The sequence below is a fragment of the Sebastes umbrosus genome, chromosome 4, assembly GCF_015220745.1.
Source record: "Sebastes umbrosus isolate fSebUmb1 chromosome 4, fSebUmb1.pri, whole genome shotgun sequence".
Lineage (NCBI taxonomy): Eukaryota > Metazoa > Chordata > Actinopteri > Perciformes > Sebastidae > Sebastes > Sebastes umbrosus.
The window spans coordinates 3,302,586-3,330,572 of NC_051272.1; the positions used below are offsets into that span (position 1 = coordinate 3,302,586).

Here is a 27,987-nt window from a genome sequence, read left to right on the forward strand (position 1 = left end):
GTCACTAAGACACAAAAACATGGGAAAATAGTGTCCAAGTTGAAAAATACCGAAGTTACCCTTTAAGTTCTTTGCCGCAGTGGCGTTTTTGTTTTCTATGGGCCCGTCTCATTCTGGGTCTCATTCACATGAACAGAGGAAGGGAAATAACTCTGGATTCAGCTATTGGTGTATTTTACAACTTTTAGGACCGAATGATTTAAATAAGGTCTGTTCAAGTGTTCATAATGTGAAGTTGATTTACCTGGGAAAAAAAATGATCTGCTGAGTTACAGACGTCTCTTTCCCATTGCAAGTCTATGGGAAAAATGTATTTTTGGGCCCAATGGCGTCACGTGACGGACACAGAAGTTGTAGGACCACTGTTTGGCCACTACGAAAATTTGCACCAAAGCCCAGTGCTCTTCCTGGCCGCTTGACCTTCCTAAGCAAAGAAAAACGATTCGACCAAAGCCCCGGTCTGAAAATAACTGAACAGCTTATACAGCAGCCTCCGACAGACCGTGTGTGTGTTGTCGGTGGCGTTCTAGCTGTGAACGTAGGTGTAGCAGACAGTGTGTGTACACTTTATTTGTCGGTGAATAAATGCTACGAGGCTACAACTCCTCGTCTCAAGCGAGCTATAGATGGGAGCCAACTTCCTGTTTCTGTAACGCCGGCTCAGACTCTCTTAAGGTGGACTCTTAAGGTGGACCAGCTTTTCTCCTTTAAGTGACGAGTTTTTCTCAGCTTTTGAATTAATTATTAACATTTCCTTTAACCGTTTTAACCGATAACGTTAATCAGTTAAAATGACGGTTACCGGTTAAACGGTTAATTATTAACATCCGTAGCTCTAATGAATTTTACATAATTTTAACATTTCACTATAATATTATCATGTAGTACTGTGGCCCACACTTTTGATTTATATCTCAAATACATAAAACAGAAATATTGTCATCATAGTTATTTTATGAACATGCTGATATCATTCCTATAATACCACCACATAATAGTAATATTGTGTATTGTTATTATTACGATGTGGTAGGCCTGTTACAGATGTTTATTTTTATTTGTCAAAGTGAAGTTGAGGGACATTTTAAAGGGAATATTTTGAACATTAAAAGGTCACTTGTACTTTAACAGAATGGGGAAAGCTCATGAATAGAAAACATCTCTTTATACTTATAATCGTTGTGCTTAGGGGCGGGCGATACATCGAATATAGTTGATGTATCGCGGCTTGTCCCACGCGCGGTATATAAAATGACTATATCGCCAACATCGACTACAAATTGGCATGTAATGTTCCCTCTTTCTCCTGCTCCGTACTTAAGTACAGTACTTGAGTGGCCTACAGTCCACCACTGCAAGGGCAAAAAATTGTTTACAAGAGTAAAAGATCTAGTCTCTTAATTTTGCTTCCAAAGTGCACCAGATTGATGCATTTAACTTTAAAATGCACAAAATTGAACTTGTGATTTCCCCCTTTTTGCATGCAAGATTAAAATTGTTCCAAAAGAAACCACTAATGAATAAAAACAAGAATGTCTTCATGCAGATATATGCTGCAGGGACTACAAGAATCATCATATTGGTGATATTGTATGCATCAAAGGGTTAAATTGAGCATTTATGAAGTGCTTAGAGGATATATGAAAATATATATATTGTGTATCGGGATATAGCCTAAAATATGTTGCGATATTATTTTTAGGCTATATCGCCCAGCCCTAGTTGTGCTCAGTGCAGACACCACATTACAGTAGGCTATGTGGGCAGCCATCTCTGCAGAGACCCTCTGCTCCCTCTCAGTGTCCCCCTGGAGGTCCCCGAGCCCCAGTTTGGGATCATCCAGTAGGTCATATGAGGGGAAAGGACCGTTCTGTGGTTTGCACTGAAGAAGAGGAGGAGGAGGAGGAGGAGGAGGAGGGAGCAGGTCTGCTTGGGCGGGGTTTCCCTCTTATTTCTCCCACAGACAGACGGAGGAGCGGAGCGGGAGAGGACGGACTGTCTCCGGCTGCAGCCTGCAGCCTGCAGCCTGCATGGGAATGTCTCTGGAGCAACACACATTTTTTATTTTTTATAACCTTTTCTTTCCTCCTTTTTTTCCTCTCGTCGTCGTGTTTTCTCTGCAGCAGGTACTGGCTGAGGTAGTAGTTTGTGCTGTTGGTCGGGTTGTGACACTGCCCGCTATGGAGATGACTGCGCAAGCTACTGCCTTGCTAGTGCTGGTGCCTTCACTTCAACACCCAGAGGAGGAGAAATAAAACACCCAGCCAGCTCTCAACTGCTGTTACTCGGTTAGAACAGGTAATGCACACCGCTGAATGTTGCAGCCAGCACACCGTGATGTATATATGTATCTATTTAAAGCCGTAATGTGCTGCTTTATAAACAGGCCTGTGGTTTGTTGCATTGTTGCATTTTTGCATTTCCGTTTTGTATCATCATGTTTCATCCAATAAAATAGTGCCCGACTGTGGAGGTAAAAAAAAAACACTTTGTATGCAGTTTTAATTTTAAAGCTCATTAACATGCAATTATTTTTTTTGCAGGATGGATTAGAAAGCGTGCATGTGTTAGATGGGAAATCCGAGTTTATATCATTTTGCATGCACATTTTTTTTATAAATGAAGTCGATCTATATCTCGTATGGATTTGCTGAGTTTTCCAGCACCTCAGGCGGAGTGGGCTGTGTAAGAAAGCATGTAGGTCAACAGTGCTGTTGCTATGAGGAGAGAGGAGTGACGTGGCTCCTGCTGCCCACAGAGGTATCCTACAATACATCTGCTCTGATCTGATCACACTGACACAAGCTGGCTTCATCATGCCTCCTCCTTTGTTGATGATAATGCTGCATACCATCACAGACAGACACTGTGTGCTCCCTGCTGCACCTGAACGCCTCATCTATGCAGGGCAGAAGCTCAGACATAAATCTGTGCAACACTGTCCTAGTAATAATCTGATTATTATGCTAAATCTGGATGGTGGTGTGTGTGTGTGTGTGTGTGTGCTTCAGTGTTTGAACTGTGCACAGACAGACACACCACATGACCTAACCATCCATCCCCCCCTCTCCACACCACAGCCACCACCACCCTTCCAGCAGTGGTGTCCTCACTCTCAGAGGTCTGCATGGGAGTGCAGCAGCGCTGATGTGGGTCATGCGTTGTGGGTTAACCTTTCGAAATCCTCCCTCTGCTGCCCAACAGCATCTGGCTGCTCTGTATCACATTAGTATGGGCAGTCAGGGGTCTCGTGATGGGGGTGGGGGACCGGAATGGGTAATGAGCTTTGATTGGCTGCAGGGGCAAAGAGGCAGCCTGGGTCGATGAAACCGTGTGCATGGGGGCTGCAGTCTTGAGTTCAGACCCCCGCAGCCCAGATGAGAGCACGCCGCTCACTTCAATGACTGACTGATTGAATCCTGCGTTTGACCTTCCAAGAAGACGCCCATGAAATATTTATGAGTTCACACTTGATAGTGTGTTATAGGCAGAGTTATGAATCTTGGGCCGCAGCAGCTCTGCCCACTAGCATCTGTGCTCGATATTAAACAATACCCCCAGAGATACACGTAGGTTGAAAAAGCATTGCTTTTTTGTTTTGCAGACTACCTAAACAAACCCCCACATGAGACTTGTGGTTATTGTCACGCCTGTTGTTGAGTATATAGCAGATCCTACAGGTCTGCATTATTCAAATAAGAGTCTGTCTCGTGGAAGAAATACAAGTAATCCAGCCTCCGGGGTGAAGCCAAACATCATTTATCATATCCTGACTGTAAAGAGAGCCAGCCTATGGACCAGTGAGCAGCTCAGAGGCAGCCCATGTCCTCATCCATCTTGTGTCAGAGCTCTCATTTGAGCCGGGGCCGCAGATAAATCATACTTCAGGCAGCCGAAGCCCCTAAAGCGGTTAATTCGAGCCCCCCCCTGTGGAAGAATGCCCGCTCAGATGGGTATCACAGCTGCACCGCCGAAGCAGCCGCACCCTTGTCCTGACAGGACAGTCGACCCTCGTGTGTGTGTGTGTGTGCTCGCCAAATACCTTCACACATGCCGCCTCTGTAATGCAACATGTGTGGAATTAGTGCTGGTCGATTAATTGATGAGTTGATCGACAGAAAATTAATTGCTATTATCAAGCCAAATATTTCTGGCTTCCTTTGTTTTATATTATTTCAAAAAAGGGCTTCAGCTATCAATTATTTTCATGATCGAGTAAACCCCAATTATTTTCTCAATTAATTGATTAATAGTTTGGTCTATAAAATATAAGAAAACAGTGATAATTGCCAATCACAATATCCTGAAGGTCATTAAAAATGTCTTGACCTTTTGCGATCAACAGTCGAAAAAACTAAAATATAAGGGCTGTCAATGGATTAAAATATTTAATCAAAAACTAAAATAAATCAAACTACAATGAATGATGCCCTTCTGTATGTCTCTTGTATGCAACAAAACAATGTCATGTGAATATAAAAACATGAATACTATTGATTGCTTGTGATTTTTTAGGGCTGTCAATTGATTAAAATATTGAATCGCTATTAATCGCATGATTGTCCATAGTTAATCACGATTAATCTCAAATGAATCCAACATTTATCTGCTCAAAATGTACCTTAAAGGGAGATTTGTCAAGTATTTAATCCTCTTATCAACATGGGAGTGAACAAATATGCTGCTTTATGCAAATGTGTGTATATATTTATTATTGGAAATCAATTAACAACACAAAACAATGACAGATATTGATCCAGAAACCCTCACAGGTACTGCATTTAGCATAAAACAATATGCTCCAATCATAACATGTCAAACTGCAGCCCAACAGGCAACAACAGCTGTCAGTGTGTCAGTGTGCTGACTTGACTATGACTTGCCCCAAACTGCATGTGATTATATTATTATTTATTTTTAAATAGTTATATATTAATTAATATTAAATATTATTATTTATAAAGTGGGCATGTCTGTAAAGAGGAGACTCGTGGGTACCCATAGAACCCATTTACATTCACATATCTTGAGGTCAGAGGTCAAGGGACCCCTTTGAAAAAGGCCAAGCCAGTTTTTCCTCGCCAAAATTTAGCGTAACTTTGGAGCGTTATTTAGCCTCCTTCACGACGAGTTAGTATGACATGGTTGGTACCGATGGATTCTTTAGGTTTTATAGTTTCATATGATGCCGATGTCCGCTACAACCTAAAAAATGTAACTGCGTTGAAGAAATTAGTGGCGTTAAAACAAATTTGCTATGACGCGTTATTATTAACTGTAACAGCCCTAAAAAATATGAATTATTATAATATAAGACCAAGAAAAGATGTGAATTCTCGCATTTAAACTCCTGTAACCACCAAATGTTTGGCATTATTTTTCTTGAAAAACTTCCAACGATTAATCAGTTTAGAGCTGATTTGTTTTCTTTCAAACAACTAATTATTGCAGCATTAAAGGTGCTATTGATAGCAGTCAGCCACTAGAGGTCTCATTCTCCCTCACCTGTTCCACTGCATTCACTTCACAACAAGTGGTTGCCAGGCACTTACCGTCAATCTCAGCCAGTGGCAACTTGATCGCTGACGACACAAAGATACCACATGATACCAACGTTGTTATACTATTGGCACACATGCAGTCTTCCACAGAGATAAACCTAACATTCATTCTGGACCCGTCAAAATGTTTTTAAAATGATTAATCAATCACATTTATTTATTAGGAAAAGTGATACGTTTATTCAGCACTTTTCTAAAACCTGGATGTATTTTGTTTTGTTTTTTTAAATATTCATCTTCACTGTTGGTTGGGCAAAACAAGCAATCTGAAGTCGTCACCTTCGGCTCTGGGAAATTGTTATAGTTGGTTTTTCACAATTTTCTGACATTTTTTAAACCCAATGATTAATCGATTTGAAAATAATCAAAAGAATCGGTAACAAATAGAGCTGAAATGATTAGTCGATCAACAGGAAAATATAAGGCAAATATTATGATCATTGATTCACCGTTTAAGTGTTTTTCAAGCAAAAATGCCAATTATTTGATGTTTCCAGCACCTCAAATGTGAGGATTTGCCTTTTTCTTGTTTTACTATATATTAAACTGAATATCTTAAGTTAGTCCGACAAAAAAAAAAAATTGAGAAAATGATTGGCAGTAAAATCCACAATGAAAAGAGCTATGTGAATAAATAACATAAAGAGTATAGTATCTTTACAATGTGTCCTCCTCTGAAAGGAGGCTTGGAAGTTTTGTGGCCCCGGCAGCGCCTCACCTCTCCGGTACAAGAGATGAGTATCTTGCTCCAAGCCCACTCAGCATCTCCCTCAGATCTCTCCACGGGTGGGGTGGGAGTGCTGTAACCTTGGAAAAACCAGCCGCCCACAGGAATGACTGTGTCATCATTGCCGTCATCCAATCTGGACCACACACACACACACATACACACACGTGTGGAGAGTAGGAGTGGAGTGCCAGATCAGTGCTGGCCTGACTGGAGGAGGATGCGGCGCTGGCCTGTGGGGACCAGATGGCCCTCCAGCTCCTGCAGAGGACCCAGGAGTGTGTGAGACTCCCACGACTCCCAGCACTTTATGATCGTCTTGAGTGTGTGTGAAGGCATTCATAACAGTAAATCATACCCTGATCTTCACGTGTGGTATGATAACATGAATCAAGCCAGTGATGAAAGTGTTTACAATTGCTATAGACAATGTGGTCCATGAACCTTTCCTAACTCTGTGCTCTGTTGGCATTTACTCCACGTCCTATGTGTCTTGTTTACCATTAGCTTTATTTCCAACGTTAAAAAGTCCAAATTTTACTAAGAAAGTTAAATCAATAGATAATTAAAGAAAAAAATATTAGATAAAATAAAGAGGTAAAAATAAGGTGAATATATGAATGGGAAAGACCACAGAACGTTGTTTACTTTTCAAAAATTCAGCCCAAATTACCCACAAATATTAAAGGTACAGTGTGTAGGATTTGGTGGCATCAAGTGGCGTGGTTGCAAATTGCAAACAACTGAATACCCCTCCTCTCTCCCCTCCCTTTCCAAGCATTTAGGAGAACTACTGTGGCCTTCAGGTAACGTAAAAACACAAAAGTCTCTCCCATAGAGCCAGAGTTTGGTTTGTCCGTTCTTCTACTGTAGAAACATGGTGGACTCCGTGAAGAGGACCCGCTCCCTATGTAAGCTAACGAAAACACAACGATTCTTAGTTTCAGGTGATTATACATTAATGAAAACATACTTATTAATATTAGGCTACAATCCATTTCTGCCAATAAATCCTACACACTGTCCCTTTAACTTGTATTGCGCAACAGTGCCTCTTAATTGGTCTCAGGTGCAAACATTCTCACTGATTAAGCTCACTGATACAGGTCAGATGTGTGTGAGGAGAGGATTACTTGAAACTCCCCAACTTCAGCACAAAAAAAGGTAAGTTATTATTATTGATGCTTCAGTTGTCATGATGTTTCATATGCCTTGATGTGTGATTTTCAAGAGGAGTTAGAAAATGCTTTACAAGGAATAAAAGAAACAAAAGGATCTTCCATATCTGCCTTTTTCCCAAAAGACATTTTGACATGTCACAGGAAAAGTACAGGTGTAAATATTGAGTTTAATGCTGGCTGAATTCCATTTAAGATAAGAAATTTGGATAGGAAATTTGCAATTTAGCTGCTTCATTGTCAGGATTGTGGTATTGTGTACGTTGGCTTAAAGGAACATTTGAATATAGAACTTAAAGTTTCTCTATACGGGATTCAGAGCATTAACATAGCAGCAAACATCCACTGTCTATGTAAAGATATAGAGGAGTTATGTCTACCTGAGCAGAGAATGAAGTCACTCTCCCTCTGTGTGTGTTGTAATCCGAGTTTCTCTGCGTTTTGTTGACATCGCCATGCACTAAAAGGCATGCACGGCTCTACACTGCTGTCATACGCCGGTTACAGCTGATAATGCCGTCCCGACCGTCATCACAGAAGCGTAGCGCCCCCCCCTCCGGTACCCCCCCCCCCCCAGGTTGACACTGTTATCTCAGTCAGCACTGTTGCCGCTGTTTGCACCGTTAGCCGGTTCAGCCGTCGTCATGTTGAGAGCCGAGTGGAGACAATAAAAAATGCTCTCAATCTCGCATTTAGCACCTTTTAAAAGTATCTGATAACCTGCCAAACTCTGACTATAGTACTAGCATGAGTTTCACTTTTTTTTTGTGTGTCACATTGAGGCATTTCCATCCTCCAAAGAATACAAATTTGGAAAGAAATGAGAAATCTCAGAGGTGTAACTCTGAATAATTCTGAAAGAAAATGTTGGCTGTACTAGCAATGGCACCCAGAAATAAATCCATGATACTGGCTTTCAAAGGAAAAAAACACACTCTATAGAGTACTGTACAAAAGAGCACAGAAAACCGAGTGCCAAAAAACCCATCAGGTTTCCTCACAGCTCATAGACTATGGAATGAGTCATTTTTCATATGATACCTCCATCATGTCATGAACTGTGAAAGCTTTCTCCTGTGATTTGATTTACATCTTTTGGTCTCAGGTATTCGGTATCACTAAAGTAATGCACAGTTTCACATAAAAAATGAAGAAGCTATTCCTCATTGTTCCACTCCCGCTTTCACGTATGAGACAGTGAGGGGAAACACCAGTTGAAATGGGGGCACACATCTCGTGCACTTTTTTTGTCAAGTTATCAAGTTGTCTTTCATCACTTCGGCGTGTGTGTGTGTGCGTGTGTGTGTGTGTGTGCTTCAGTGTCAAATTACGCCCCTCGCAGCAGCCTCCACCATGAAATCTTCCGTCGGGCTACTCTGTGAACTGATACCCTTCATCATATTGCGTTGGGACTCACTTGACACAGTTTGTCAGAGTGGTGATGGTCTAATTCTATACACTTACTGAAGTCTGAGGGAGTCTGCCCCCATTCAAGCCTGGAGTTCCTACAGAAGTTCTTTTAAGACTTAACATTCCCTTTTGGATTTGACAGACAGATATCTGAATATACAGGATTTAAATACATCTAAGTAGCAGCAACACACTGCAGGCAGGCCATGACTGGTTCGGTTTGAGGAATTTTAAGATTAAAAATGGTACCCATGAAAGCTTTAAAGTACTATAAAGTCTGTTTGCTTACACAGCTGCTGTTTGGCCAGGACACTGAATGTTAAAGGTCCCATATTATGCTTATTTTCAGGATCATACTTGTATTTTGTGTTTCTAATAGAACGTGTTTACAAGCTGCAATGTTAAAAAAAAACTTTATTTTCCTCACACTGTCTGCATGAATATGTCCTCTGTCTTAAACGCTCCGTTTTAGCGCATTTCGACGGAATTTCAACAGAATTGCGTTGCTAGGCAACAGTTTGGATCCATGTGTGCAACCTGTCAGGTGATGACATTCACATACACTGCAACCGGGAATAAACTGGGACACACTTAGAATGTTTACGTTTAAATCTGTGTAAAGGGTCTAAATATTATATATTTGTGACATCACAAATGGTCAAAAATCCTGACAGCTTGTTTCAAATGCAGAGTTTCTGAATACGGGCTGTGTGTATTTCCCTGTGGATTGAGCGTTTCAATACTTTCACAGTATTTATATAGAACTTAAGCCTGCTTTATAATAACACAATGTGAAAATCTATATATTTCTTTTAATATGGGTCCTTTAAGTTACGTCTTTCTGCTACTTCCCCCCTCTCTAAGTGCATCCCGGAGCCCGGATCGATTAACACCGTCTACCATACAGTGAATACACTAACTTTTTTTTAATCAATAACACAGCAGAGTAATGTGGAAAAAATGTTAACTTTTTTTTAATAGAGCAGAAAAAGTGAGCATTTAAACCATTTTTTTTTTTTTACACTGTTCCTTAGTTTCCAAAACAAGTACAAATTACGACCTTTTGTTTCAGTAAGATGTACATCACTTACAGTAAAAGAAAGGAGAGAAGCACTGAAAACATTATTTACATTTTTTACATTTAAATTAAGTTACTCTGTTCCATGTTTCACCAGCTTCAGCCACTCGTACAGAAGTTAACAGTTAAGATGCAAATATTTGCGCACAATTAGTAGAAGCTGAAAACTACAACTAAACTAAACAAACTAAAATGTGGAAAACCAGTGAATCTGGGAACAATATTGATTGTAGAGACACATAAAGGTAAGTGTTGTCTATTTAATTTTGTCTGTAGTGATAGTCTTATTTATACTTCCTTCTAAAGGGGACACATCATGCTCGTTTTCAGGTTCATACTTGTATTATTAGAACATGTTTACATGCTTTAATTTTCAAAAAACACATTATGTTTCTCATCCTGTCTGTCTTTGATTATACCTGTATTCACCCTCTGTCTGAAACGCTCCGTTTTAGCGCCTGTCTCTTTAAGAACCCTCCTGAAAAAGCCCAGTCTGCACTGATTGGCTCGTGAGAAAAAATATGGTGCACCTTTACAAAGGTAGTTCTCAAGCCGTGGGCGATATATTCTAATATGCCTGGTTGGTAGGCACGCCAGATACCAATGTGCACAAGCACTGAAAAGGTTTTTCATGATATGTCCCCTTTAAGTGACACATTAGGGGACAATATATCCAACTGTTACTGAAAAAGATAAACATGAGTGCATGACAAAGGGTTTTTCTTTTTTAGCATAATATGTATATATAAAAAATATATATTTCGTACAACACTACCAATCACACAGTTCCCTGTGAGGCTTTTTTTTTCCTTCAGTGCTTTTTCTGAAAATGTGTTTGTCCAGGTACAGGAGCAAATCATGACAACGTGACTGAATAATGGCACAGGAAGCGGCCGATGATGCATCTGATGTAGCGTGCAAACAGCCGCCAAAGAGGACGATGATGACAACGATGTGTTAATACGCGTAATACAATAAAAGGAAGAAAATTATGAGGTAGATGGCTGATGGTGAATGAGTGCAACAGAAAGACTTCTTTGTTTTTCCTTCTTAAATCTGAATTAAAGGGTAACTTCAACCTATTTTCACATGTTTTTTGTGTCTAACAGGAACAACAATTTCTGAAATTGGCCCAGTATTGAGGGAGAACGCTGTAGATGCCAGCTGCTCCCGGGCTGCAATATGGTGCCATTGGGGCAAGCTGGCACCGTCATTGACGTCCACTAAAAGTGCTTGTTCTTGCCATAACAGGCTCTGATTGTTATTGTAAGTGTCTGAAATTATGTAAAGAGTCTCCCTCAAGGAGAAGTCTCATTCTGAAATCTGCCGAGGCGACGTGTTGCCGGTGGTCAACGATGGAATAGTGGAATACATCCACGAGAGCCAGCCCAGTAGTGTTTGTTGTGTTGGAGTACAGAAAGCGTAGAGTAGTGTTATCTAAATGTCAAGGCTGAATATTTAGATGATTTTGACAATGTGGATGATGAATTCGATGGCTGCTCGTATTTATCTGAGCCAGAGATTACGGATATTCAGATTTCACAACGAGACTTCTCCTTGAGCGAAAATACCAAAGTTACCCTTTAACGTAAAAGCTAGGCTAGATTTAATACTATGATGAGACCAGGGTCACGTACGGTAGCTCCTTCGGTTAGTGTATTCTTCATAAATGTGTTTCTTCATTTCCAAAGGAATAATAGTGAGTACAGTTTTGCAATGCAAGGCGTGCAAATGAATAAAAATAGCAACTGCAGCATCCGGAGAACCAGCTGACATCCTGTCCAGAGAAGGACTAACAGACTAACTGAACGTGGCTAATGTAAAAGCTCTACACGGAACAGAGGAGGTATGATTCATATTATGCAGGACATCAGTCTTTAGGCTAGTTGTTTTTTTGTTGTTTTTTTACACTGTACAGGTGTTTAAACCAAACACACTTATCAAATGTCTTACACCTTTGGGAGTATTTACATTTTTCACATTTATAAATATTGTGCATTAGTTAGTAACTGCGATCCTGAGATGCATATCGACGTCTCCTCCACGAGAGTCTACGCTCTCGACCTCAGGCATCGACACGCAACAAGGTTCATGATGGCTTCCTCGAGATTGGAGAAAAAAAAAATCAGTAGTTCTACTCTTCAACGGCTCATTTCATGTTTCTTTTTCTATAAAAAAAAAGGACCAGACAAAAAGAGATTGAGGATGATCAAAGGGGGAAAACAGCCAGGACAAAAACACTCCATTTTTGACCAGAGACATCTTGGATCCCTCATCAGAGGAGGACACTACAGAGCACTTTAAAAAGAGCACGAGGGATGAGGGGAAGTCAAGGCAGGGTTACGTTTCGGCGGTGGTTGTAGGTTCAGCTAGTTCTGCTTGTTGCCGTACATGAGGGGAATGATGTAGACAGATATGTCGTCTCCGGACCCTAATCTGTCGTTGGATATCCTCCAGCCTCGATCCTTCAGCACGCCACGCGCCCTCATTACGAGGTCTTGAGCCGCCATTGTGTACCTGACATAACAAAAAGTGATAAATGATTAAGGCGTAGTCACAGCATGGTGACATACAATAAGATAAATGGTCAAATCTGATGATAATTATGCACAGTAATCGACTATCTGCCTGCAGACACAAAAATACTGTGGTGAACTTTGGAAACTAAGCTCGCAGGAGAAGAGGAGTCGGAGCTTCTCGTTAACAGCCTTACAAGCTTTTCCTCGACATCAGAGAAATGACTTATCTAAATGTTTGGAAATTTGCATAATTGCAACAAGATAACAGCGCTCATCCTCTACAAATAAGCCCGGGGGTGAGAGGAAGTTCAGCCTGCCGGCTGGCGGCTGCAGCTGTGTGATGATGAGCGAACGTGCCTGTGCTGGTCGTCGGGGTCGCAGTTTGCCAGGAAACAGGTGACCGCTTCGGCTACTTCCTGGTTAGAGAGCACGTCCCACAGACCGTCGGTTCCCAGCACCAGAACGTCGTCGGCTCCGTGCTCGCACTGCGTCAAGGGGTAAACTTTGACCTGGAGGTGACGGAGGGGGGAAAAAAGAAGGCGAGGGTTGAGAGATGCACGGTTTCTAGGATTCATTTGAACCTGTTGAGCTGTTGCTATATTTACACAATGTTGGCAGAGTGAGAAAAAACAGAAAAACAGCCCTTATTCTGATTTAGGAGTGTTCACACATTATTTAAAAGGTGCTAACCTTGTAGCCACACCAGATAAATAGCCTAGCTACTTGTGTTGGGTTAGTAGCAGCTCTTTACCACAAACGGTGTATAGCACTTATAAAATGAGCTGACTTGATAATACTAGTTTTAATATTCTGTCACCAGTTTGTTGACATGTCGGCAATTTCCTAACCCATCAGCTATTGGTCTGGTGACAGATAAGCCTCTGGGGGGCAAGGGGCTCTAGTTCTGAGGTTTCGGTGAAGCCGGGCCAAGACTTGCGCTGCTCATTGTTTACAGTCCTATTAGCAACTTGAGAACGCTTCCGGTACCAAAATCTTGTCCCGTTGTCTACTGTTTATAGAGATTAATGCTAACATGGATGAACAGGATTCATCATCTGGGGAACATGAATGCTCGAATAGTTGTTATACTTCAGAAGAAGTGGACAGACCAACATAACCAGAGTCCGACAGCAATATCCATCAATGTTCCCGTTATTCTGGATAATCCACAGACCTCACTGACACTGTGTTTTATTGAGGATTACTAGAAACTGTCCACAGCAAGATGTGTGGATTATTCAGAGTAACGGGGATGTCGTTTCTAGAAGGACATGTTACTGTTGTGAGCACCACAAATAATACCTAAAATCGTAGGCTAACACATCTTCCTCTGTATATTTTCTTAGAAGTTTTATTGATGGCCTCAAGCTTTCAGAGATTCCCAAAGAGAGACGTTACTGTGGCAACTCTTGTGTGGCACAAATCTCTCAAAAAGCAGACTCTGAAATAGCAAAGCAGAATAATGCCCACTGGCCTTGGCCTTGGAAAGAAAAAAAAAAACCTGCCTTATTTTGGTTGCTTCAAGTAATTCCTTTTTGCTATCGTGGGGGATTACCGTGGGCCTATTCACAGCTGACACACCGACTCACTGCAGAGGCTACTGCTGAAAGAGCACAGCGCGACCACAGAGAGCGGTTGTAAAGGAATCAGAAGGACCTCCGCGTGGATCATGAGCCTCCATGTTGTGGTGAACCTTGTGATTTAAGTCAAGAGAAGGACTGAGGCAGTTCCTAGAATCGATTGCAAAAGCAGTAAATCATCTGTAGAGGAGGGGTGATGACCAGAGCATTTGATCTCTGACCGCTGAATGCCCATATTCGATCTCGTGAGGATCTGATGACTCCGAGTGAATGTCAGACTTTTCTTTATAACCTGAGAGCAATCAGTAACTCGAACTTGACATGTTGCAGCATTTAACATCCAGCGAACCAGGAACCTCTAATACTCAGGTTTGACATGTCTTACATTTACTAATAATGTGTTTCCACACAATAAGTGACTACAAAAAAAGAAAGAAATCAGAAAAGAAATGGGACATCAAAAGGGAGGCTGAACTATGACTGAACTCAAAAGGGCAATGAATTAAAGATCAAGAGAATTCACGGGCGTCGTGACTGCTGCAATCATGTGCGGTCGACTCTGGGAAGGAAAGGAGTCATTTGAGAGCAGCGGCTGGAGGGGAATGTTAATGTGCACGTTGACCATGTAGTTCACAGTGTGGACTGTTAATGGCCACAAGCATTCTACATCGTTATACCTCTCTCGCTGGCGTTTTTTTATCAGGAGGACGACGTAATGAGGTGAAATAAAAGGAATGATATTAGCACATTGCTATTGAAGATGGGAATCGCATTTCTAATATTCAGTTTTGTATTTTTTCCTATGCTCAAATGTGTGTTTATTAGCAACAACTGAGTTTGGCAGCAGAAATGCTTGTAAGAAATATTATAGCACTTATAAATGTGAGGGGCCTCCAGATCATCCTCACTTTGAAACTTCACTTTTTTGGCCATTCAACAATCAAACAGGAACAAACACAGAAAGGGGCATATATTTCTTCACCAAATGCATCACAAGACATGCACATGTGTTGTGCTCTTCGTTTTATTTGTTTATCAACCTTTTTTGTAAGATGGAAGATAGATACTGTTCAATTCAACTAGCAGAAATGTAGGAAATCACTAATTGAAGTGACAGTCTGAGAATTCATTTATTTTTTACTTACCTGCTCTTGTCAAACTTTTAGTATTAACTCTTAATTATGTATAAAGGATAATGTGAATGAGTAATTGTCTGACGCTTTGTCTGTACACATAATGGAAGTATAATAAAAACTGGATACTGGACCCCAAGATGGCGTTTATTCAGTCCAATGACAATCGCTAGTCTCAAAGAGTATAGAAGCAAAAAACTCCGGCTGCCGCTGCCACCATTTTGGACTGAAAACGCCTATTATATTTATAATATTTTATTGTTCAACACAGGCCGTTTCCGAAGAATATGACGATAGAATAGAAATATTTTTGTTCTAACTTTGTACGGTAGTCGCTTTCAGTCCAAAATGGCGGAAGCTCTGCTGCTGGGCGCTGATGTTGCAATGGAAAAAAAAGAATAGAAAGTCTTTCACAAGCTTTTGGGGCCACAGGGGAATGCAATACCGCGAGTAGCCACTGGGTGAAATTGTAAGCAACACTGAGCGGTTGCGCCATATCCGGGTCTTATTATACATCTATGGTACACGCTGTGAAGGAGGACATGATAAAGGACAACATTCAAAATGGATCTTACCTCCGGGCAGCAGGACAGGAAGGGCTTTATGTAGATGTTAGAGTCGTGCACTTTCAGATTGTGGTCCCCGAGACCTCTGGTGACTCCGATGGTCGCCAACACACGAGCCTACAAAAGATCAGGGGGCATGTATAAGACGCTATCTCTAGTTGAGTCAAACAAAACAACAACCAACTCTTGAAGGGGATCTTTTGAGTTTATTAGAGAACATGTTTAGCGGATATGATCGTAGACTTGATGAAGTGATTTCTGAGATGTGTTCTGAGGCGACGAGCAGTCAGACGATCAGACGAGCCAACAAGTTTCAGACAAATTATTATTAAACCTTTTTATTTGGATGTAAATCTGCAAGTGAGTGCAGCTGCCATGCACAGGTGTTCCAACTGGTCATAACCGTTCACCTTCATTTTCTCTTCCGAGTAGTAGGTTTGCTGCATGTGACATAGGAAGGGGAGCCAAATCTGAGTGTCTTGTTGTTGATTCACATGTTTTATGATCTAGGCAGCCCACAAAAAACTGACTGGGTCGTCTTATTTCACAGTTTATGGGTTGGTAGACACTCCAGATACCCAGATGTATGAACACAAGCACTATAAAAGTGAGTTTTTCACGATATGTCCCCAGTCTGCTCATCTGACTGCTTGTGTTTCTTGCCCTTTCTGACTTATTTTTAGTGACGTCACTGCGCCTATTATACAGGAATGATGGCCAACACTAGTAAAAGAAGACCTGAGTTTTCTGTTAGTCTAGAGACGTAGAGTCGTTGAAATCTGTCTGATATGTTGAGCAGGACGTGATAAGTAGTTGAAGAACATTTTGTCAGCTGTGCAGATGTTCCTGAGCACAACATTTGACCACAAACTGTTCTAATAACCTGCTGATGTTTCCATCAGCCGGGTTTTGGAAGTATAGGCTGTCTGTGTAACTGTGAAGCAAGATATTTTTGACCAAGAGCATACAGTATATACTCCTTCTGGGATGAAGTCATTAAAATACAATATGGCTGCAGAGAGCCTTCTGTGAGCCTCTTGCATTCATCCCTGATAATTGTAAAGAATAACCTGCATGACACATCCCTAGCGATGTTACACTGACGGATACAGGCTGCTCCCGGTGGGAATCTTTATCTGGATGGATGAGCAGCATTTAGGCAAATAAACTCAAACTCATCGTCAGCATCTTCGAGTTTCGTGAGTGCCTAACGATCATTCCCCGGGAACCCAGACGCCATCAAACTCATTTGTAAGCCGTGCGAACACTCCTTTGGATTCCTCCCGTCTGCACAGGTCGCTGCCACCAACCTCTAAAAATGGCTGTTGGCACAGGACCGGGGGAACTGGGCTAATTGAATCTACTGTACAGCTTATGCGACAAGGCGGCACATAAGGCCGAGGAGAGGAGAGGAGCACGAGGGCGAGTCAGGCCTGGTGTAGGAACGAGGCCTGGATCAGTATGCAGCACAGAGAGAGAAGGGAGAGCGTTTCAAAGTGGCAGCAAAGCTCCTCCGGCGGAGAAAGGGGAAACATCCTGGGATTAATTGTTGAGCGTTGGGGCCCAGCAGGCTGCGCGCCGGGCTTTGAAGTGCTCTGGCGTTCCTCTCCCTCGCACAAAGCCGCCTCGCTCTATCTCGCCATCCATCTCCGCGCCTCACTTCAAAGGGAGAGGACGCGACGTGGGCACGGCCAACTGTGCGAGGGGTAAACCCGAACGTGGTTGCAGGCAGAGAGCATGGTGAGGTGACATCTGCCTCTGCCATCAGTCAAGCACGAATCTACTGTCTGTCTTTATTAACTTCCTGAGACCTGAGCTTTTGTTTGGTCTGCATTTTTGGATTTCTCCATAGCTATTTGGGATAAGTAAGACCTAATAAGTATAAAAACTAAGCATCGTCTTTGAACAGGAAGTCGTTTTAGGGACAAATGATGTCTTCATATGGGGACAATGGGTTTATTTGACTGTATATCACAACAAAGTCACCAGTGTGTAACAAAGCATTACTGTTCACTGTCACTGTCAAAACGCCTCATTTCAATTCTTGAATATGACAAAATTGCAAACAATGCAACACCTCTAAAAACCTTGTGATTTGTTCGTTTTGTTAACTCTAATTGAATTTTCCTTGCTCCATAATCTAAACTAAAAATGTCCTTTTCGTCTGTATAAACACACATATTGGCCTGCATGTGTGAAATGATAATTAAGTATGATAATTAAGTCCCAATGTCCTCAAAAAATGAGTAATTTCCTAATTAGCAGCGTCATAGCTTGTTACTAATACTAGCTAAATGTGTCATATTTGTATGCTATATCAAACTACAAACGTTATTTAGCATAAATAAACAAGTTTCAACCATAACATTTTATGAGGTTTTGCACCTTATCCACTTCTGTCTCGGTCTACGTTACGCAGAATGAAGTATAAGGAGCAGCAAACCCAAAATGTAATGTTTCCATATGAGAACGCAGGGTCGCAGGATAGAAAACTGGAGAAGGCCACGGTGAGAACATATTTAGATCTATCATGTTCCCTCTCTGACCTTTTCAATGCAACAAGGACAAGATGCTGCACACCACCACCTGCAGCACCGCTGAGGGAAATGTCATGAACCGTGTGCTGAGCTTGACCTTTTTCTTTTGTGTAACGCGTCAAAAAGATTCTCCTGCACGTCGGTGTTTTAGCGACGTTACATTCCAATTAACATATGTCACTTTCTGGACACTATTTTATCTTTCTTTCATCATCTAACAGGAGTGGGAGTCAAACCTTTGACTCCTAGCTGTGCTTCGTTTTGGACATAAAAGCACAAAGTCCATTAAAGCTGCAAGCGGCGGTGACTGCACGCACAAGTTAGACATTATTTCCTGCGTGGATTGAGTGGCACAGGAATTAACGGATTGCAAACTTTTGCATCACTTTATGTTTCCACTATGTGGCGCTAGAGAACACACGCTAAACATGCATTATGTTGCTCTATATCAAGTGTATCTTACATAAACTTCAGGTAAATCGGATGATGTTTGTCACATAACGCTGACTTCCTGTTGCAAGTAGGTGGCGCTACGACTATGAGTCAATATTGCCATGTAGATGCCCTCAGTCCTGGACTGCTACTGTATGAAGTAGGTCAACTTTGGGGCAGATTTGCCCAAGTACAGTCGAGTTACAACAGTTTGTTGTTTAATGGCGAATCATGTAAATTCTCTGCTCAAGTTTTTCACAACTTTTCATCATAAAGGTCTTCAGATTGTACCGACCAAATCTGAAGTAAATCAGGTTAAATCTATAGGAGGAGTTCGTTAAAGTACAGAGCCTGGAAATGGCAAAAAATACACACAAAATTCACAAAACATTTAAAATGGCCAACTTCCTGTTGGGTTTAAAGCATAGCCTCAAGAGACTTTTCTTTAAGTCTACATGTGATATACGTGCCTACCAAGTTTCGTACGTCTAGGTGAAACGTACAGCGAGGGCTGTGTCATTGAAATTTTGTAGTTTTACCTGCTGACGGACTTAAAAGTCCATTAGAGCTGAGATATAGCCTGTGCCATGTAGGTCGGTTAAAGGATGTGGAAGAGGCCGGGAATGCCTTCCTGGCCGACTCCTCCACACAGTGACAGGGGGTGAGTGTGGGGGGGCTGACTAATGGTGCCCTGGTGAGCTTTGATTACAGGCGAGGCGCACAAGGCTGTGGGAATAACTCTGTCAGCGAGCGACCTGCCGGAGCACTTCTTACCTTCTTCCCTTCGCCGTAGATCAGGGGAAACTTTAGGTCATCGTCCTCGATGGTTTTATACGCCCTGCACAGAGGAGAGAGGACACTTTAATGGGTTTTTGCTTTATGGCAGGCGGCGTACACGTGCCCTGGAGATACATCGCTCCTGCGCCCCCCCCCCCGCAGGCCCTGCTGCCGAGCCGACTGGCACAGAGAATAAGAGTATGCTAGGAGGGAAAAGAGAGACGGTGAGGAAAAAAAACCATCACACGGCACAGTGCCTTAGCATATTTCTCTCTCCTGTAAAAGTCTCCCTAGCGACAAAGAGAGACAAGTCTACGGATGTATGTTGGTTTTCTAAGACTGTCTGCTGCAGTGTGTGTGTGTGTGTGTGTGTGTGTGTGTGTGTGTGTGTGTGTGTGTGTGTGTGTGTGTGTGTGTGTGTGTGTGTACATGCATGTATATGGAGGTCTGGATGTAAAGCAGCTAAATGATGCAAGAGTATCCACGTTTACATTCCCCCTGCTCTCAGAGCAGTGTTTAAACTTCCCCGACTAATGAATAATTTACTGTCTTCAGACTGGGACCAGACAGGGCTGCAGCAGCACGAGGAGAGACAGACTGTATAATACTGTATGCATTCATGCCAGGTCTTAAGAAACACCTCCATACTGTAGCTCAGGAACTTGCAGTTGAAGAAAACCCTGCACTCTTGCTCATACTGTAGCTAGTATAGAGTTTGACTTCAGAGGAGCAGCTGCGTGACTATACAGTACCAGAAACATATTACAGATTTGAGCCAGTTTCCACAAGAGCTGCCAGGACGAAGTTTTCCATTCACAACTCACACTAGAAAAATCTGGCATCCTTACGTGGATCGAATAACACTCAGAAACACAGGTTATTCTTTATTTTAGCCTTTAGACTGGAGGAAATGACTGTTCATAACTGTCATAAAAACGGTTTGAAGTGCTTTGGATGTTAACAAAATATAGAAAATAACAGCCGTCTATAGTCTGAAAAGCTGCTTTAGAACAAGTGCAAATATCACGTGACCCCGGGCCTGCCCCGCACACCTTATCCGATGTATTTCAGCTGCTGTGAAGCAGATTAGCAGGGACCGGGATGGTTTTTACATTACTGCTGGTTCCACTCAGAGAGACCATATGTTTCCACCTTAGGCGAGCGCTGTACTGCTGCACTCAGCACTTTTTTTAACAGTGTGCAGAGCGAGGACGATCACGGCGAACGAACGCAGCCCACAAACATAGAAATACAGTCTGCAGCCAGAGACTCTTCAGAGCGGCGAGCTGTGTAACGCCCGTAGAAGAGTTTCCTCACTAATGTTTGCAATATTCATGGTGCGGAAAAAGCTCTAAAACAGCAGTTTGATGATGTAAAAGTTAAACTGAGCATTAAAAAGACGCTTTAATTAGACCGGGGCAGGTCTCACCCTCTCTATTTAAAAGAAAAAAAAGGGATATCCAAACTTCTTTCATTTGAGTATTTCACCTTCAAGAAGTCTCTACTAGACGAGCTCTTTATGTCATTATTTCAAAGACGTCTTGGATGAAATCCCCAGAGCCGGCTGTCGGGGACAGTCTCCCCTCTCTCGAGACCTGTGTTTACAGCGAATCCATCCTGTCAGACTCCAGATAACGAGTGTGTGACAGAAAGAGACAGATACACATTAATCCTGTTATGATACCTGCTTCCCCGCTCTGGGACACGGAGTCCAAAAAAACAAGCGAGGAGCGGTTGCTCAAGGGCCGTACTGTTTGACCACAACACTGAGCGCTTTCACATTCAAGGGCTGTTTGGTCGCCTGATACGTTGCAGTGTGACTGAGTGGGGGGAAGGGAAGAGGAAGAGAGGGATGCAGGGAAGGAGGGGGGGTTTGTCTCATCCTCTCTGCAGGTGACGGGCAGGAGAGGAGTGATGTCATCTCCGCTCGGTGCAAAGAGTGGCGACAGGTAAACATTAGCAGCGTGCGCTAAGCATCCTGATCCGCACGCACACCATCATGAAGGCTACATCTCCGAAACAAAGCCGTCGACACACTTCGAGGTGACATTGTGGCGGGGGCCTGTGTCAGCAACCGGATGAGTCAGACAAATTGGCGCGATCGACAGTCGGGGTTCAAATAAACTTTTTGGCCAACCTTGACGGGCTTTTTTGTAGATTGAGCGGTGCTTTCAGGAGCAAAGCGAGGCCAGAGTTAATGGCAGCGACCCAACGGCTCTCCAAAATAGCATCAGTCATAACGGCATAATGGGGAAAGAAGGGAAGAGGAGAAGGAGGAGTGCGAGAGGGAGTGAAAATGTATGACAGTGATGAAGGTGTGTGTTAGTCTGCCTCCTCTCACATTCATTGTCTATAGGATCAGGGGGGAGAACAGACACCCTTGTGGGCGTGTGCTCTAAAGAGAGACAGCTTGAGCGCCGTTTATTGTCATTTATAACTGCCCTCCCGTGTGGCCTACGCCATCTCTTTTTTTCATTTTTTGTTTATCTTTACTTTTCACCAACTTTTTTTTCCCTCTCCTCCTTCATCTCTATCTTTGCAGCTTACATTTCTCTTTGTCTCTGAAGCAATTTCCTTCACATTTGTTCTCCCCCCTCTGTCCTCTATAGCCGCCCACCCTCTTCCCTCCGCCTGGCTGGCTGTGTTGCCGCGGTGTTTGGATCACGTCGAACACGGCTGACCGCTCAACATCCATCACTCCGCGACGTGTCAAACAAAAAACGCCTGCCATCCTCCTGGACAACGACCACCATTACAGTTTGCGACGGCGAAGCATCCAACTGGTCGAGGGAGGGGGGGGAGGAAAAGAAAGCGAGGGAGGAAGACGAGAAGAGAGAGAGGTGGGCTGCAGGGCCTGTATGCCTTCATTAGAGCGTGGCCTTGATCATGGATGCCTTTGAGGGAACTGGATGCCGGTGTACACCCACACACACACGCTGCATGTGGGCACACTGGCTGCACACGCTGACAGGAGAGTGTACATGTACAGACAGAAAAGCTGCAGAGACATAAAATGATCCTCTGTACCTATAGAGCGTCTGAACTGCACCTATACGAGATGACACAGTTATGTCACACCCACGCACATCAGTGCAATCAGCCACGGCGGCTGACAGGGTACTAATTTAAGACCCAGACTTAGTCCGGGGTGAAACGAGCAGAACTGGGTTATATGGGTAGAACCTGATTAAAAATACATCACAGGCCGTCTGCGCTGCCGAGACAGTAAGCAGGCAGACAGACGACAGGCTGAGAGTTCTGGGCCCGAAAAGGAACACAGCCGCTGACTGACCTACATCTGCTGAACCGAGCGGCGCCGCAAAACACAGCTGCATGGAGGTGGTGTCAGAAAACATTCTGTTCGTCTGTCCTCAGTCACCTGCAACTACCGCTCACATATCTATACGTAGAAGTGCATGCATTATGTATAGCACATGTTCTACTGGGGATAGACACAGTTAAAACACTTCAAGAATAAAGAACTTCATTTTTTAAATAACTTAAAGGGACAGTGTGTAGGATTTGGGGGCATTTAGTGGTGTGGTTGCAGATTGCAACCGACTGAGTACCCCTACGCTCACTCCTCCCTTTCCAAGACCGCGGTAACGTGAGCCGCCGAGTGCTAAACCGTGGTAACACTGTTCACATCGCTCAGAGGCCATCTTTACCATAATAACACTACTTTAGGAGCAACGGAAGTCAGACCGCAGCTTCACAAGCGTGTCGGAGAACTACGGTGGCCTTCAGCTAACGTAAAAACGCGAAAGTCTCTCTCTAGAGTCAGAGTTTGGTTTGTCCGTTCTGGGCTAATGTAGAAACATGGTGGACTCCGTGAAGAGGACCCGCTCCCTATGTAGATGAAGGGCTCATTCTAAGCTAAAACACCCAAATGGCCCAAATGAAATGATTGGACGGGCTGCCTACCTACCTACTGACCTGTGCACACTCTGCCCGTGCACTCATTGCACGTCACCGGAGTCTTAGCTACGGAGTTTGCTACTTTCATTGGAAAAGAGTTGGCAACACTGGGCTGGGTTTTTTGGTTGGATACTTTCAAAGTTTAGCTTACTCTTGTGTGTTTCTCCAATGTTGCCGACCCCAGGTTTAAGTACAATTTTGAGGTACTTGAGTATTTCTAGTTCTATTTTTCTATTATTCAGGAAGAAGGCCACTTCAGTGTTACATTATAATATAAATCATAAATTTGATTATTATTACTGACTCAAACAGCGTTTTAATGTACTAGTTGTTTATTGACTGTGTAACAATGCATCATATTGTACTTGGTTATTTTAGGTTTAGAAATCTGTAAAGTAACTACTTACTAAAACGGTCAGATAAATGTAGTGGAGTAAAAAGTACAATATTTCTTTGTGATATGTAGTGAAGTAGCAATAAATCTAAATATTGAGTACCTCAGAACTTTATGTAAACACATTACTTGAGTAAATACACTTAATACAACTATCTTTACTTGCTGTAAGTCGAATTTTGAATACATGACTTTTACTTGCAATGGAGTATTTTTTGAATGCACCACTGGTAAAAGCTGCCTCGCAGGTGAGTAAGGTGTGTTCTGCCTACTGAATGTGTCCTGGTTACGAAACACGTTTTCCTTTGACACATTAAAAAAGGTTGGCTTTTTTCTCCACAGTTAAATTTGGTCACAGATAATTTGTGTGCTTTAAACTCATATCAAAGTTGCTAAACTTCTGTGATTGCTAAGAATGCTGCCAATGTGACCTTAGTAGCAGAGCTTGTAACGTACTTTAGGGTTAAAGTCCTTGGACATTTCTCTTAGAAGAAAATTGGAGCTGCTCATGTAATCTTTCCCTCCCTCAGCTTTTTTTTTTTCTCTTCGATTCCCTAGGTCTCCTCCTTTCCTTTTTTTTCTCCTCTATATTTTCTCTCCCTTTCACATTTCCATCTATATATCAGTCCTTCTCTCTTTTCTTCCTTCTCACAACATTTTCCTCAATCTCTTTGACCTTTTTTTACCTCTCTCTACACAGTAAGATAAAGAGCTGTCCTTGCTGTGCCCACATATTCCTTCTTACCTTCCTCTCGCACACAGAAGCAGAAATGTCAAGGCCGCTGCATGGCCTCCTTCTGAAAATGAAGCTTTGAATGGCTTTTTTTTTACACTACTGCATACTCAATAGGATGGAGAATACTATTATTGGCTATTTTCATAAGGGGTACATTATAGGAAATCACTCAAACGTAGATAATGTCGCAAAGTAATGTTTCGGCAAGGCAGAATTATACGAGGCTAGGAAGCAGAAATGATGTTGACATAAATCTCTCTCAGGGGGCTCATAAATGGATCCCAGCAGATACACAGGAAGTGTAAGGATGTAAAAAATTGAACAGTATTTTTTAACATGTGTTTAGTGTTAAATAATTTAGCAGGAAGGCAGAGGAGAAACGTACTGACGCGCATAATGAAGCGGCAAAATCGGGAGGAAAAAACAACGGTATTCTCACAGTTTGCATGCTGCGTCACTTGTGCATTGCATTCGACATTAAAGGGTAACTTTGGTATTCACTATTTTATCATGTTTTTGTGTCTAAGTGACTAATGGGTGCAACAATTTCAAATTGGTCCAGTATTGAGGGGAGAACGCTGCAGTCGCCAGCCGCTAAATGGGCTATAATGCAATCACTTGTGGCAACCTGGTACCGTCATTTTATGTCCACTAAATGTGCTTGTTTTTGCCACTGACAGGCTCAGATTGTTATTAGAAGTGTCTGACAACATTATGGAAAGGAGTGGAAAAAACAAGCACTTTTAGTTGACGTAAATGACGGTGCCAGCTTGCCCCAATGGCAGCATATTGCAACCTGTGAGCAGCTGTCGTCTACAGCGTTCTCTGCTCTATACTGGACCAGTTGAAAAATACCAAAGTTACCCCTTTAAGAGATTAATCCAATCAGTAAATCTAATCAATGAATCAGCCAACCCACCATCCCGACATGGTGAAGTCACGGTACAGCATCCTCTTCCCCACCTCCTTCCTCTGGACTCTCCTCGGGAATTCCAGATGTGTAAACTCGTTCCCTAATAAGTGTGGCTGCATGTAGGCCTGTGATACGAAAAGGGAAAAAAAACAGAAAAAGATTGACATACCCAGGGGATAGGAAAAACAATTCCATAGTCTATTAAGCTGGCAAAGAGAGCAGGCAATGCAAGAGAGACAGAGCTAAGCATAGCCGGTATCTCAACGGGAGGGGAGGTCAGCTCTGCTAATATCTGACAGCTGTGCTCGCTAGAAATGAGCCGAGAAAGGTTCTTTCTCACCAGGAACTGCAGTCGCTGTCTCTCTGACTCCGGCGTGAACTCTGCTGACATGGGGAGGACTTCCCCGGCCCGGATAATGATGGCTCTGAGGGAAAGGACCAGACAAAACAGAAAACTGTGTTTATTTAAGCTGGGACACTGCTGGCTGCAGGGCACGAGAAGGTGAGCGACAGAGAAAAGACGCCAACACGTGTGTGTCGTTGCAACACATTCTCACTCACAACTCGTCAAATATCGCCGCTTGGTCAACGCCCCTTAACATTTGGACGGACTAGGGCCAGCGTGTCAATATGCTTGTTACATGCATAGTGTCAAAATAAACTTCCGGTTTCACAGGAAGTTAAGGTTTAGGCAACACAGCCACTTAGGTAGGGTTAGGAAACGGCAAGGCCTATTGAAAGACGCTGGGACACGGGTCTTGGGGTACGGGGTATGACACAGTGTAACAGTGTGCAGTGTAACTGGAGCTGCGGTCGTGCGTTGCTATTGGCTCAATTTCGGCAAGTGCAGACCAGATTTTACACGAACACCGGCCTCCTGGTTGAAGTTTGTTTGACCCATCCACCACCCCACTCGCCCGCCCTCAGTGGACTCTCACACTGTTAATATTAGGTGACTTTCGTTACATACTGTTGCTAAAGGGTGCCTCTGTGCGTCCATGCCGAGGGGCACTTACCAACCGGCGGTATTTAACGAGCTGGGAGTGAGAACGGGTCGGTCATTTTGCAAAGGTACACTCATTTTGTGCATATCTCACCTGCTGTCTCCGGCGTTCCCAACGTAGAGCTTCCCGAGCAAAAAGACGACAGCCAGAGCGGTGCAGCCACCTGAGACGTTGTAGACAGCCTTCTCCTTCTCTATCTGCACATCCTAAACACAAACACACACACACATTAACACTGAGAGCACATAATCACATAATCCAAACCCATCCTCTGCACACAATCATGTTGCTAATCATCACAGCCTTCGAAAACTTTTTCCTATCACGCAGCGCCACAAAGCATTAAAGCAAGAACCCGATACCGAGTAAAATACTGCCCTGGTGCTTAAAACCCAACGTGATGCTATATTATTAATTATAGCACCATAATGAATTCATTTATCAATAGCGCCATAAGTCAAGGAGCAATAAAAACGGAAAGGAAACCAAAAGGATGGGAGAGAAAGTTTGGAGCGGCCGCTGGTTATTACACCGGTTAATTAGCCCAGATTAATTCGTTGCTAATTAAACCAAAAAAAAAAAGATTCGAAAAAAACCCATGCTATCAGTTCATTAATTAGATGAATAATTAATCTGTCAGCAAATTAATCAAAAATGCTAACGTAAATTTTGAAGCTGCTCACACTTGATTTAACTCCTTAATGCTCTCCGTGGCTGCTGTTGGTGAGCCGCTAACAGCTCCCGAGGGGTCTTTTAATGGCAAAACAGAAGCAGGAAGTTATCCCGGGAAAATGAATGACCCCTCCGGCGCCTCCTTCGCATCCCTCCGTCGCTATCAACAGATTGAGTGGGATGAAAAATGTTGGCGAACACATTTGCAGAGAGCGAGGCCTTCCTTAACGTGTTTTCCCATGTGGGACGTTACCCCCAACTAAAGCTGACGACCTCCATCGGATTACAGCTCGGTGAATGTGTGTGTTTCTCTGACAGGAGACAGCAGTGGATTGTGGGTGTACGCGTGCATTGTGTCTATAAATATGTGTTTTATGTCTGACAGAAAAGACAAATTTGTGTGAATCAGAGTGTGAGTGTGTGCAGACAGTTCTGCACGTGTGTACATACAGTTCTGCATGTGTGTGCATACAGAGCAAATATTTGTGTGACTGGATGTGTGTGTACGACTTCATACTTTTTGTATAAGACAGAATTAGCATGTATGTTTCTGAATGTCTGCACTCCATCTTCCTATCCAGTTACAGAACAAACACACACACACACACACACACACACACACACACCACTGTTGCTGCTGTACACATATCTCAAGAGTGAGAGGGCATGAAGGAGTATGGAGGATGGATACATGTGTGTGTGTGTTGGGGAGGGTGAACAAATGTGTCCTTCACCCTGAATGAATTATGAATCCATAGCGAGCCATACATATTTATCCTGGCTGTGTCCAATACCTCTCGCTGCAGGCAAAGTCTTTAATAATGAAAATGTCTGCATAAACATCTACACCTT

The 27,987-nt window shown here is 42.9% G+C and overlaps 1 protein-coding gene and 1 long non-coding RNA gene across 2 annotated transcripts in view; one reads left to right on the top strand and one right to left on the bottom strand.

The window, feature by feature from the left end:
• Positions 1–9,616: 9,616 nt before the first annotated feature.
• On the top strand, positions 9,617–11,035 carry LOC119486897. Its single transcript, XR_005206606.1, has 2 exons — positions 9,617–9,782; positions 10,798–11,035. It is a non-coding gene; the product is annotated as an uncharacterized LOC119486897 (long non-coding RNA).
• A 158-nt stretch (positions 11,036–11,193) lies between these two features.
• Positions 11,194–27,987, bottom strand: part of ppm1h (protein phosphatase, Mg2+/Mn2+ dependent, 1H) — a 43,543-nt gene continuing 26,749 nt past the window's right edge. The window contains exons 4-10 of the mRNA XM_037767403.1: positions 26,557–26,669; positions 25,800–25,884; positions 25,466–25,584; positions 19,496–19,559; positions 15,762–15,869; positions 12,831–12,982; positions 11,194–12,471 (exon numbers count right to left, since the gene is read on the bottom strand). Coding sequence (XP_037623331.1) covers positions 12,324–12,471; positions 12,831–12,982; positions 15,762–15,869; positions 19,496–19,559; positions 25,466–25,584; positions 25,800–25,884; positions 26,557–26,669 — 789 coding nt within the window. The 3' untranslated portion in view covers positions 11,194–12,323. The remainder of the gene's footprint in view (positions 12,472–12,830; positions 12,983–15,761; positions 15,870–19,495; positions 19,560–25,465; positions 25,585–25,799; positions 25,885–26,556; positions 26,670–27,987) is intronic.